The sequence below is a fragment of the Lolium perenne genome, chromosome 2, assembly GCF_019359855.2.
Source record: "Lolium perenne isolate Kyuss_39 chromosome 2, Kyuss_2.0, whole genome shotgun sequence".
Classification (NCBI taxonomy): Eukaryota; Viridiplantae; Streptophyta; class Magnoliopsida; order Poales; family Poaceae; genus Lolium; species Lolium perenne.
In genome coordinates, this window is record NC_067245.2 from 112,653,948 (window position 1) to 112,666,927 (window position 12,980).

Genomic DNA, 12,980 nt, shown 5'->3' on the forward strand with positions numbered 1-12,980 from the left:
CAATACCTTCGGATCATCTTTGTCAATTCATCACGGAGACCTAGGAGCAGTTTGAAAACACTCATGACATAAACAGGGATAGTTTGGGCAATGGTTTTTATAATCACTTCCTTAGCTGCAATCCTACATTTTTTAAACCCGTGTGTTCTAAGAATCCTACCAATCCAACAAGCATTGTTTTCTCGGGAAAGCATTTGAAAGTATTTATTCATGGATTATTCAAGGCATATAAGAGCGAGGTACTCTCTCTATTTTTTATTTACTTCGCATTCTAAGTTTAATCAAAATCAAGCTTTGCAAAGTTTCTCCATTGTGAAAGGAGAGAGTATCTGCGTGCTTGCTCCCAAATACATTGGACAACATCTTCTTGATAAAAGAACACCACGACCAAGTACTTGAAAGCCAAACGAGGTGTATGGACGCTGGCCAGCTCCTCTGAGCAAACGACAGATGCGCTACTCGACGATGCCGTAGCACTTCTTGAGCAGGCTGATGAAGTCGAGCACGTCCTCCGGCTTGGTCAGGATCTTGGCCACGCTCTCCCTCTCCCCGCACCGCCTCGCCCACTCCGCCAGCCTCGGGAACTCCTCCTGGACGCTGAACTCGCCGTGCTTCTCGTAGCTGTAGAACCACGACGTGAGCGGTATGAGCGCCACGTCCACGAACCCGAACGCCTCGCCGCCGAAGAAGGCCTTGCCCCCGAGCTCGCCGTCCAGCGTCCTGAGCGTCTGCAGCATCTCGGCCCGCGCCGCCGCCATCCCCTCCCCCTTGAGCTTCCACAGCCGCGTGCCGATGCCGTACACCGTCTTGTCCACGTAGTCGGCCCAGAACCGCGCGTGCGCGCGCGCCAAGGGGTCGGCGGGGAGCAGACGCGGCGTCGCTTCGGCGAAGGCGTCCTCGATGTACTCGAGGATGACCAGGGACTCGCACACGGCGCAGCCGGCGTGGAGGAGCACGGGGACCTTCTTGTGGACGGGGTTGCTGCGGAGGAGGAGCTCGCCCTTGTCGCCCAGCAGCTCCTGCTCCACCGACTCGCACGCCAGGCCCTTCTCCGCCAGCGCGATGCGGCACCGCTGCGCGAACGGGCTCACCCAGAAGTCCAGCAGCACCAGACCCTTCTCCTCGCCCGCCACCATCCTTGGAACTCTCTTCTTTCTTTCTTTCTTTCTTTCTTTGTGTGTGTATTACTGGGTGCAAAACTGTGTGTACCGACGCTGCTGAGGAGTGAGGAGGGCTCTGCTTTATAGGCAAGGCAAAGGGTGTTCTGGTCCGAAACAATATCTACAATTCCAGATAAATCCAAGTTCACATCAAATTTGACACCAGATCTATAGAAACTCACACATGTGCATGTAGAATACCATGTTCAGTTGCAAATTCTGTGCAAGGTTTACTTCTGTGAGCTGTAACTGTAAGCCTCCAAGAAAACAAGCTTTCTGCACGGATAGTACATATTTTAGCTCTCATCCTCTCTCTTTTCTTGTACATAACCCATGTACTACATAGTTTTCACGATTTTTTTTGTTGCACTCATACCGTTTACCCCATGTATTTGTAGGTTTCCCAGTAAAAGTTTCTAACGACCTTTCTATTAAACTTTTCAAATTTCAAATTGATTTACACCACAAAATCTTAGATGAAACATGTGAGATAAAAGTATTATTATATCAATTTCTAGCGTGATGCGTGAATTTGACATTCTTTTGTTATGAAAATACTAAAATTTAAAGTTCTCTAGTGGGAGAACATTAAAATTAATGTAAAGACTAAAGAAATTTTTGAAGCAAATGTTCGGAAAATCAAATTCCAGCGCGATGCGCTCCCACGCTGTTTGGTCCAGCCACCTGCGTGATGGGACAATGCCCCGTCGTTGCTTGATGATGCCTTTGCCGACGTTGAAGGGAATGTGGCACCATGCACTCCGAGTACTCTGTCTATCTTGCATGCTGGTCAAAGAGTAAATTCCACTTTAGCCTTTCGACAGATTTTACCCTATTTAAGAAACATTTTTCTTTGACAATTATTCTCTTGAGGTTTCTCTATCCTAGCCTTGTATAAGCAAAACCCTGGCCAACAATACATCGCCCGTATGTGGCTGGATGAACTTGGCCAGCGATGCCACCGAGTCTATGAGTTACCAGAATCAAGATGTTCCATTGCATTAAAAAAACGTACAAAGAAAATCCAAGAGATTTTCATTCACAAATTTATCTTCCTTCCACCTCACGGAACACGCAGGTCATGGTGTTTGTACATGCCCGAGATAAAATAATTTATCAGCCTGGCCTCGTACGTATCGCATCAAATCAAACATAGTCTATGTGCTCGAGGAACGCGAGCATGTATTAAAATGTGCCAGAAATCGTGCCTCGTGGTTCGTGATATTCCAATCCAATGATCATGTGATAATTAAGTTATAGCTTTGTTCAGTTCTCTAATCCGAGGACATATCACCGTCATTGGCGTGGCTAAATATTCCGTTACCTATCAATCTATCATACATATCCCCAGGTTGATTGTGGTGCCGAATCGTCTAGGCCGGATTGATGTGGGCACATGAGCATGGTTACATGGTGATAAACAAAATCAATATCAAATTGTGTTGCTTCCGGACAGCTGCATCTACTTGACATGTAACAGTAGCTTTCTGGCTGCATGAACCCTATGCATCGCCCTGTGATTCCATCTGCACCATAAGCTTTTCCACATCCATCCACCAGTCAGCGTCATCACAACTGTCATCGTCCTGCAGATACAAGTATCAGGTATCTATTTAGCACTATTGGACTGCCCGATTAGGGCAGCAAAAACAAGCAGTGGGACAAACTACTAACCAAGCTACAAAAGGCAGGAGCATGGTCCGCGTTCTCGACACTGTCAGCAAACTTCACTGCTTCTTCCCACCAACTAGGATCCTCCTCACTGCTCTCGATAACAAAATTACAATCAGGCAGGAACTCGTTCCTGTTGCTACCTTCGATGTTGATTTCTACAACTTTCCCCTGATAATCTCGCTGGGCCGAATCAGCTGTGGAGCTGAGGTCAGGAATCACGTCCCAGGGTACAGCACGCAGTGGAGAACGGTACCCTATTACAAAGCACTGATGTCAAGAGGTTATGACCATAGGTGAACGAGAATTATTGGAACAACGTTCCTTGCTTACCTTGACAATCAGGGTCATAACATTTTTGGTAATACGCGGCTCTTTGGCAATCCACGATGTACATAACTGGTGCACCGGCAGGATTAGTGATTAGCTAATATGCGAACAAGAAATAGCGACGTATTTCAGAAAATAGAACTGCGTGGGGCGATTGCTGAGTAACATTGCAAATGTTCATATAAACTGGAAAACAACTAATGAAGGCTGGAAGGGGGCCTAGGGCCACTATCAGCGACGCACAATTATTGTTTCCAAATTTGATAATCTTTATAGTGTTTGTGGGCAGTTTTTAGCAAAAAAATACTATTGCGGCTATTCCCAAGTAGTACTATTTGATCAAATATTGAATATTGAAGCATAGAACAGAACAAAAACAAAAAAATTGCAGCAACACATGGCTATTGCAAGACCGTTCTTGCAAAAATGCTAACACGTGATGGCATGAGCAATACGAAATTATGCATCCAAACAACACTGCAGTAGCATATACACAATAAGGTATGAACTTATAGTGTATGTTACCATGATTGCTTTTATGCTCTCTTCCAATATGCTCACAGTATCTACTCCTTGACATGCTGTAAACAATTAAACCATCTTCTGAAAACCAGTACCAGCATCGAATTTTTCCTGCGACAGTAAATAAATGTTGAAGATAGTGATGAACACCACTCCAATATCACGGTAAAATGGATAGCTGAAATGCACACATCATGTTTGATTTGTTATCATTTAAATAGAGTACATTAGCTGAGTATGGGACTGAATAGCTAAATCCATGGAGGGGCTACATCCAAGTAAGACATGCGCTAATGCTGCTTAGTATTGAGTCGTCGCTGGTAACTATCAAATGAACAGGGAATGTCGGTATGGGGATGTGCGCCATTGTCAAACAGTAGATAACAAGTCTATATACTTACTAACATGGTGCACGGCGTATAGATGGAGATGAGTAATTTTTCATGTTATTTGTCATATTTCATTAATTGTATTCTACAAAAAGTTCACAGATAAAGGGGTTTGCCTAGTCTACCATTCTGAATCTTCAGAATAAAAATTATTTACTGGTAACGGCAACTACTATAGCCATATTGTGGAACCACGTTCTTTGACAGGACAATGCACGCGAGGGCATATTTCAAAATTTTAAAAAGGCTGCTGGTCTTGCATATAACACATACGCGTACGATAGAAAGATGAATAACTAACACAAAAATACGCTGTCCAGAAATATAAGGCGCTTCTCAAGATTTTATCTTTGAGTGAGAATTTGATCACACGTATGTGGATTAAGTAATGTGAAATCAGTATCATTGGATTTGTATTATAGAAACACGTTTCAGTGTTCTCGATTTTGCATCAGATATGCATTGTGGGGAATTTGGAAGCAAAGAAATGGTTGGATCTTTGAGGGGAAACATCCATCGCTGGAGTCTTGGAGGGCTGTTTTTAAAAAGGATATTGGGCTTATTGTCCATAGAGTTAAACCTGCGAATAAAGAAGCTTTGTTTGACGGGGTAGGCCGTTTCTGATTGTCCTTTTTTTTTCCTTCTTCTTTTATATTATGTTTAGTAGCTGATCCCTCCCCTTTAGTTCTTCCCCTTTGTAAATTTTCGTCTAACTCTGTACTTCTAAGTTTCTGATATAATGAAAAATATACCGTAGGGGCCTCCCCCCTACGGTTTCATGGTCAAAAAAAATTGCATCAGATAATCTACATATAGTTGGACTATCAAAATTAAATCTAGGAAAACGTATGTGCCTTATATTTCTGGACTGAGAATAGAAGGATATCTGTAAGGAAGAACCAAAAACCTGAGACACTTCCACAAGAAGCTATAGATTCAATAAAGCCGTCCAGAGCTGGAAAAGGAGATCTCCCATATGTATATTCTTGAGGAAAATTACTTCGGTAGGTATTAATGGCATCCAGGCAGTTTCTTCTTTGAATCTAGTCATGACATGTTAGAGAATAATAATATATAAACACAACATACTAAAACAAACATATGCATATAAATATAATCTTCATATCAAAGAAAAATGCATCAGTAATGCAAACTGCAAATACTCACTCGTGGAACGCTGGCTTCAGAGTGAAAATGCAACATTTTCTTGCATTCCAGATCAAGTTTGCATATCAAAAGTTTATCACAGTCATCATCTAATCTACAAATAAGTGACTCCATAAATAGTTCCTTGTCGTTCTGTAAACAATTAGAACATGCTGACAGCCTTTCAGATGCATCATGCAATATTGAGATAAATACAACAAATCTTCTGATTATTTCAAACGCATCAAATACACAGCCATATCTGGTAAGTTTGCATGTGGTCCACGGTGAATACCATTAGGGGAAAAGATACAGATGACTCTATGACAGCCAAATGATACCATGCTATATAGCATCACAATCACACGAAAGCCTGAATCTGTCAAGTAGGATTTTCTGTGAGACTGCAAGCACACAGCATTTAGTTGTATATGTTGGCCCACCGGTCTAATTTAAACTGGCTGATTTGGGATGAATTCCAAAGTCACTTATTGAGTGTAATCTTCTTCATTAAGTTACGTTTTATTTGGACATTGTATGCTTATAAACACTTCCAAATATCAATATTCATTTTCTTTACTTTACCTTTTGCAATGCATCTGCATTTTATAGGTTTAAAGTGCAACAAGAAAATGTTCTGATGGCATTCAAGTTTAGTACATGTACACAAGAGAACTGATCATTGCTCATATCAGCCAGGTGCATGTGTGCACACACCTCAATGGCATATCATGGCACCCCCTTCAAAAATGAAAAGGTTAAGTTATATAATCTATGCATACTAAGGTAAGTTTCCAACATATTTTGAATCTCTTTGTTGGAACAATGCCAATGTTGAGACCATGTTTCACCTATTTGTATTATATTTTTAACAAATTTTGAACCTACTTGTCGTATTTTTTTGTTGTTTTGCATGACAACTGACTTGCACTTAAAGTGTGGCACCCCCTGTTTCTAAGTCCTGGATCCGCCACTAACCCATGTGGTTCCGATCCTGGACTCTGCAGGCAGCTCACGACATCTCCCATTTTTAAAATAAAAAACCCGCAGGGGCTAGCCCCTGTACACCTAATTTTTGTCTTTCATTACGTGTACAGAATGTCTCTCTTTTATTAAAAAAGACCACAGGATCTAGTCCTGTAGGTTTAGGCCTCTCTTTTTTTCTGTTACATGTAGACAAAATGTGAATATCTTTGTGGACAACATACTCGGTGCTCTCCATTGACAAATTTCACAATTACATGTAAACATAACATATTCACAAGTTCTGTCTAAGCAGTGAACGATACAAATATCAGACGTCACCAAATTTCAATATAAAAAGTCCAAAAATTCCAATCTTCCAGTCAGAATTGCTAGCACCCCAGATCAGATTTTTCACAAGAGCGGCTCAGTATATATAGAACTAAATAGTTCAGAACCGACTTCGTCAACAAATAATTGTCTTAATAGATCGTCTGGTTGTTGGTTCCAGTTCATACGCTACTTATGTATCAAACCAAAAAGTACTTATATTTATCAAGGCTTTTGTTTCCATACCTTACTGCAATGTGGCAAGTACATTTTATCAAAAATAATGTGTCAAGTATACTTGAGGCTAACATAGAATGGTGCAATTTGAAGAATTGTGTAAATGCATATATCCAGTAGATTCCTGAATGTTAATCATATCAGTACCAATGGACAAGCAATAACAAAAAAATGGTTATGCTAACCGAACATTTCATTATTTCGGAATCATAGTTTGGCCCATCAAACCTTGATAACTTAAAGACTGCCAATTATTTTCCAACACCCAAAGTTGCTCTACCATCAGAGGTAACATATACATGCAGGAAATCAACATGAAGAGCTTAATTTCGGGTTTAGGGTTTAGGGTTTAGGGTCGAAACTGTAACAAGTTCCACTTCCACATGATACAAACAGAACGAATTTATACTGTACAAGTGTACATTTAAAGTTATATTTATCTAGCATAAGAGGAAGCATGTGGTCAGAGCTGCTCACCATGTTCTTACATTTGAAACGTCCAGTAGCCCTAAGAAATGACCTTTTCCCAGACTTTGATGAAAAGGCTAAACGGAAACAACGATTACGAGAGTAAACAGCAGTATCCACAAAGAGCTGATCAACAGGTTCTCCACAGCTGCTATCTTTTTTAATATGCAGTTTATCAAGGTTGGGATTGGCTGCACGTTGAGCTGCAATCCGCGAGCAGATCTGTGGGAAGAATAATATCTCAGTGTCGAAACAAGAGGAAGCAATACAGTTTACCAAAGATAGGACATGCAACAAAATCAAATTCCACCCTTGAACCGTAAAAGGAGGCACAAACCAATTTCTCTGAACACAAACCCCATTCCCAAAAAAACATCTTAAGCATGCTGGAAAATATATTATAAGCAGAAACTGTGAAAATGAATTGCTAATCTGATTGAAGGGTGTACTGTCAAAGCATAAAATTTTCTGGTCCTGCTAAGTGCTAACGTCAGTGTTATATTTTCATTTCAAGAGAAAACAGAGGATGAATTGACTAGCTGTCAGTCCTGAAGTGTGGCAAATACTAAGATAGTTTACTATTTTACTGGCAATTCGGAAAATGGCATCAGATCGAAGAAAAAACACCACTGCAGAGTTAGCACTCTGGAAACTCCTTAAACAGTCAAGAGTAAAGAAATTAATATCTTGGTTTGTTACGGTACATTACACCTATGAACTTGCTACATTATGTGCATACATGCACCAACTATGAAGGTGACTTGATGAGATATAGGTCAGCAGCATTGCCTACATATGTCGAGACATGAGACGGACTTCTCTTAAATTGAAGGAAGGAAGCAAGGTATATGTTGTTTAGACTGCTGAAGCAATAACCATAGAGCTGAGAAAAGGAAAACAAAAGACATACATACAGCAAAAGATTCAGCTTGTTCTAGATGGACCAATGGTTCGATGGCCAATCCATTGCCAAGCTGGCGCTGGTGATTTAACGGCTGCCAGAGCTCAACCACAGAAACAGAGGATGGTTAAGGATGTGCTAGGACAGAGGCCACTAGATCAAAGATACCGCGGGGGCTTGAATGTGCGGGGTTCTTGAATTCCTTCACCTTGACAAGACTGTCAGCACCTACAGCACAAGCGAAGGGGTTGATGACCACTTCACCTGACGCTGAACCTGTTCCGGCGAGTACCCTGCTCGATCAGCCTACAGGACCCTCTTCGCAAGCACTGTTGACTCCCAGCTTTGTGACCCACCTAGGACCAGGGACCCCAGCAGTATAAGATTTTTGCTTGCATTGCAGCTGCAAATCGCTGCTCGGCGCGAACTGCCCTGCTAGGTGTGGCCTGGAGCACCTGGAGGTGCACCCTCTTTACAACCAGGAAGAATACATCTCATGACTGAATGTGTCTTCACACAGCAGGTATATCACAAGGTGCTGTCCAAGTTGGGTCTTCACTTTACGGAATATTACACCTCATCCCGGCAACAAGTTCTTTTGATTGGTTCCTAAGCGTGACAGATTGATTCGGTGGCAACGACTTCAAGGGAGCATGATTCTTTCTCATCTTCACCATGTGGAGGATCTGGCAACTGAGCAATTCTTGTGACAATGGAGCCACAACCAGCTACTAGGAGAATGCTGATTCAATCCTCTCCGGAGCTCAACTGCGGCCACTCGCTGGTTCCAGGGCACTGCGCAAGCTGCCATTGCATCCCAAGCCACCTTATGGTGCTACTAGAGCAAGATTTTCTGCTATTTAGCTTTTTTGTTTCTAGATATAGCTTTTCTAGTTTGTCTTGTACGGTAGCAGATAGAGATGTAAGTGGGTCACTATTAGGGTACACTGTACCCTCTTTAGTTCTAAAAAATAAAGTACCTTTTCTAAAATGGTGATGTCACTGAAAAATTAGTTAGTTCATTTTGTTGAACTAAAGAGGGTAGAGGGTACCCTAATGTTGACCCACTTGCATCTCTAGTAGCAGTTCTGTCTTATTGTCAGTTGTTTTTTGTTCAGTTTGCTGTAATTTTGTGTCATCTTGAAGTTTTTCTTCCATACAAAATGGCACGCTTTCGATACATGTTCAAGAAAAAACAAGAAAAGGTTGCTCAGATCAAAATGAGACGGTGATAGTCAAAAAATGGGAATATGACTGATTTTTTCCAAAATGGAGGATGGACCCCCAGCCTCTACATCAAAAAGATGCATACGGCTTTCTTTATTAATTTATTCAACAAAGGACGGACAAAGAGCTTGCATCAGAAAACCTGAAGCCTCCACACAACACCTACAGACCCGACAGTGGGTGAAAATCATGTCAACAAAGCCTTTTTTCGGAATATGACTGATACATATATAATGGCTTTGCAGAGCCAAAAATATGGATAATGCTATATTCTCTTGTCATTGATGAAACAAGCTGGCGATCTTTGTGGATATAAATACTATTGAATAACCCAAGAAAATTAGGAGGTAATAATCGTGCTATCCAACTATTTGATTAACTCTTGAATATTGACAGCCATGTTTGTAAGAATATAACATATAACCCTTTTATAAAGGGGCTTTCCATCTCTTGCTGAAGAACAAAAGGACTGTAATTCTTCCTTGCTTGTATGCAAGAGGCTTTGAGTAAGTACATAATATACCAAATATAGTTGAGAGTTTATGTCCGGTGTTGTGCTTGCTCTATTGGTGGTTCAATTATATGTAGTACACACTAAAGTATATTACACCTATATACTTTCATCATGTGCTATTTAGAACATTGAAAAAAAAAATGGAATTTTGCCTTGTTTGAATATAACCAGTACAATAGGCTGTGAAGTTGGCATCACAGATATAGCCAACATTACCAAAATATTCAGCAAATGAAAATGATAAATCTACAGATAACAACAAATCTGAAGATTGAGATTGAGTAATACCTCAGAGACAAATGCACCAACATGGGAGTTGTCCTTGAATGCGGTCTTTGGTATACGAATGATCAAATGGCGTGAAAACTTTTCTAAGCAAATAACAATAGTTGTGATGTGAGTACGATTGAGTAGAATATAAGTTGATCATGGCAAAAGACTAATATATAATGTAAAAAAAAATCAAAATCTTAGGTGCAAGCACTTTCAAATAATAATCAATAAAAGGGAACTTTTCTCACTGTTTTCACATCATTCTACTTCTTGCAGCTCCTCACTTGTAGAGTAAGCAGTTTGTGGTGGAAAAGGCATAAATTAGTGCATGAAAATAAACTAATTTTCCATATTCACTCTTAGAATATATGCACCTGCAAATTATTTTGGTACAGCTGTTCTAGGAACATGATTTTGGCCTATGGTCACCACGTCCTATACAAATTACTTATATTAAGTAGTGCCTTCTTTCTTGCAAATAAACTATGCAAGAAAAATCCTCATATGAAGTTAGAAATTAAAGAATCCATAGTAACCAGTCAATCAGAACATGTTCATGTTAATTGTGTTCACCATAGGGTGATCCCAATGTTCTTATCAAAAGCAATATTCTAGTGTTAAAACAGATTTGAACCATGCAAACGGAGAAAAAATGGGCACCTTCATTAGATGAGTCTAATTCTATGATCCATTCTTCTTGTCCTTCGATGGAATATTTGTCATGCAAGGCACTGAATGTGACAGCAACCAATATATCAACCATTTCATCTGCGTCTCTCTCCTGGTTAATTTTTGCATTGAACTCGAGATCAAAGTAAATGTGGCAAGGTGAACCCTGTAGCATCAATAGAAATGTTATATTTGATATCTATGGTGTGGCTATTTGTGGTAAATATTGTTCATGAACATATGAAAATTGATTGATCAAACTTAAAACATAACAGTATCTTTTTTTCTGGAAAGTACTGAATCCCCTGGCTAGACAGATTGCAAAGAATGAACAAGAAAGACTCAATTTAGTAAAGTTACGGCAAGGATAATCTATATTCATTTACCAACTTCATGAATGAGGAATTACAAAGGCCAGAAGGCATTTATGTCTCTACGGGCTCTTTCCACATATTCTCCCCATCAAAACAAGCAACTAGAACATCACACCAAGGCGATAGAAGAATTTTCTATTTGTGTTACCATGTAACACATTATATAGGACCATTTCAGCATAGGATCAAGATATGGAGACTTGCCTCCTGGATAACTTCATAGTGGTGGCGAATTTTTGGATCCATATTATTATACCTGGAAGAAGACAGTGGCACAGAGCAGAGTGAATGTGTATGATCAAAATGATTGGCCATTTAAGGAAGAGAACATGAAAACCCAATCAAGAAACAAAGAAGGACTAGTAGATAATGCATTTCCATTTAGAGTGCCCGACTTGCCTTTTCCTTTAGTAAGAGGGAAACATAAGATCGAAAATGGACAGAGAGGTATAAGCTATAATGTACGTAAGAAATGGAAAGGTTGACAATGTAAAGGTCTCAACCTTCTCCAGAACTCCTCGTATGTAGAAACAAGGAATCTTCTTTGCCCGCTCAAATGATCTTGATAGCTGAAGATTTTGGTGTCTGCATGCTCCTTGGAGAACCTTATTGCCTCATCTTGCCTAGGGAATGTAGCCCAGACAACGTCTCTGCATACCCACAAAGAGAACATCATTTTAAGAACAAAAAAATGAGCTCATTTGCCACACAAACAAATGTAACATCAACCGAACTAGGCACCTGGATATCAAATCAGTTTGCTTCTTCAGATCAATGCGGATTTCACGAAGCAGCCTCAGCAGGCTCATCGGCTTTTTCACTGGAACACCTTGAGGAGAACCGTAGAAAACAATTGGGGACATCTGCTTCCGGTTTCTGAATTTGATCGCCGCTGACGATGGCTCCTTATGCAGGAAAGAACAAAGAATCTCAGAAAATGACTTGCTCTTTCATGTTTCTTGTACTAGTGGAACCACGAGAATAAATTTAAGGTGGTCATTTCGCTCGCCTTTTCCCCGCCTCCCCGTGTGGAAGAAGCAGAAGCGGAGCTGCTCCCGCCGCCGTCGCTTGCTGCCGCAGATGCGACCCGCAGCTTCTTTCCCTGCCGCGGCGGTCTCTCCCTCACCGCCGACTCTGAATCGAATCGAATCGAGTAAGTAAATCGACAAGTATTGGGGGGAAATCACCATTTTTTTGTGGAATAAGAGCTTACGGGGAGGGGAGATGCCGCATTTGAAGCAGGCGAAGAGGCGGTCCACGTCGTCCTTCGAAGCCCCCATCGGATTCGAATCGACTCAAACTCCCATGTGGCGATGTTCTTGATCTCCTTGATATCTAGGGTTAACTATTTTTTTTCTTTTGGACAGATTTTTGGAGTGGAAACTCGTGAGCGGGAAACTGGTTTCCGTTAGCGCGAAAAAGGGCTTGCTCGGGCGGCCCGACCCTCCCACCACTGGCACCGGTCCCAGTAAAATATATCGCGCGTCACCAAACTCATGCTTGGCCATGGGCAGCCCGGCCCGATGCCCGGCCCAAAAAACTTGAACCTGGGCCTAAAAATGTTGGCCCGACACCTGAGTCGGGTCTGGGTAGTCCGAAAAGTCCATTTAACACTACAACACAGCCCGCGGCCCGACTGCCCGATGGGTATCATGGATATTTGGACGGGTTGGGCTGGGCTTGGGCCTGATTTTTTAGCATCATGCTTTCCTCGGCCCGGCCCGGCCCGACATATGGCCAGGTATACATCAAACTTCACACCCTTCCACGCCTCCATCATCGTAAATAGGAATATGCATTCTACGG

At 41.4% G+C, this 12,980-nt stretch overlaps 2 protein-coding genes across 2 annotated transcripts; both read right to left on the reverse strand.

Annotated features, from left to right (window-relative positions):
* Positions 1–229: 229 nt before the first annotated feature.
* On the reverse strand, positions 230–1,203 carry LOC127330217 (probable glutathione S-transferase GSTU1). Its single transcript, XM_051356501.1, has one exon. It carries the CDS (start codon positions 1,134–1,136, stop codon positions 456–458), a length of 681 nt encoding a protein of 226 aa, XP_051212461.1. The 5' UTR covers positions 1,137–1,203; the 3' UTR covers positions 230–455.
* A 1,169-nt stretch (positions 1,204–2,372) lies between these two features.
* Positions 2,373–12,603, reverse strand: LOC127333626 (uncharacterized). The gene is made up of 14 exons (XM_051360019.2): positions 12,388–12,603; positions 12,176–12,308; positions 11,916–12,086; positions 11,678–11,824; positions 11,379–11,430; positions 10,792–10,966; positions 10,147–10,229; positions 7,226–7,438; positions 5,240–5,371; positions 4,980–5,115; positions 3,687–3,794; positions 3,165–3,230; positions 2,835–3,088; positions 2,373–2,746 (listed from the first exon to the last, which is right to left on the reverse strand). Exons 1-14 carry the CDS (start codon positions 12,452–12,454, stop codon positions 2,663–2,665), a joined length of 1,821 nt encoding a protein of 606 aa, XP_051215979.1. The 5' UTR covers positions 12,455–12,603; the 3' UTR covers positions 2,373–2,662.
* Between the last annotated feature and the right edge of the window lie 377 nt (positions 12,604–12,980).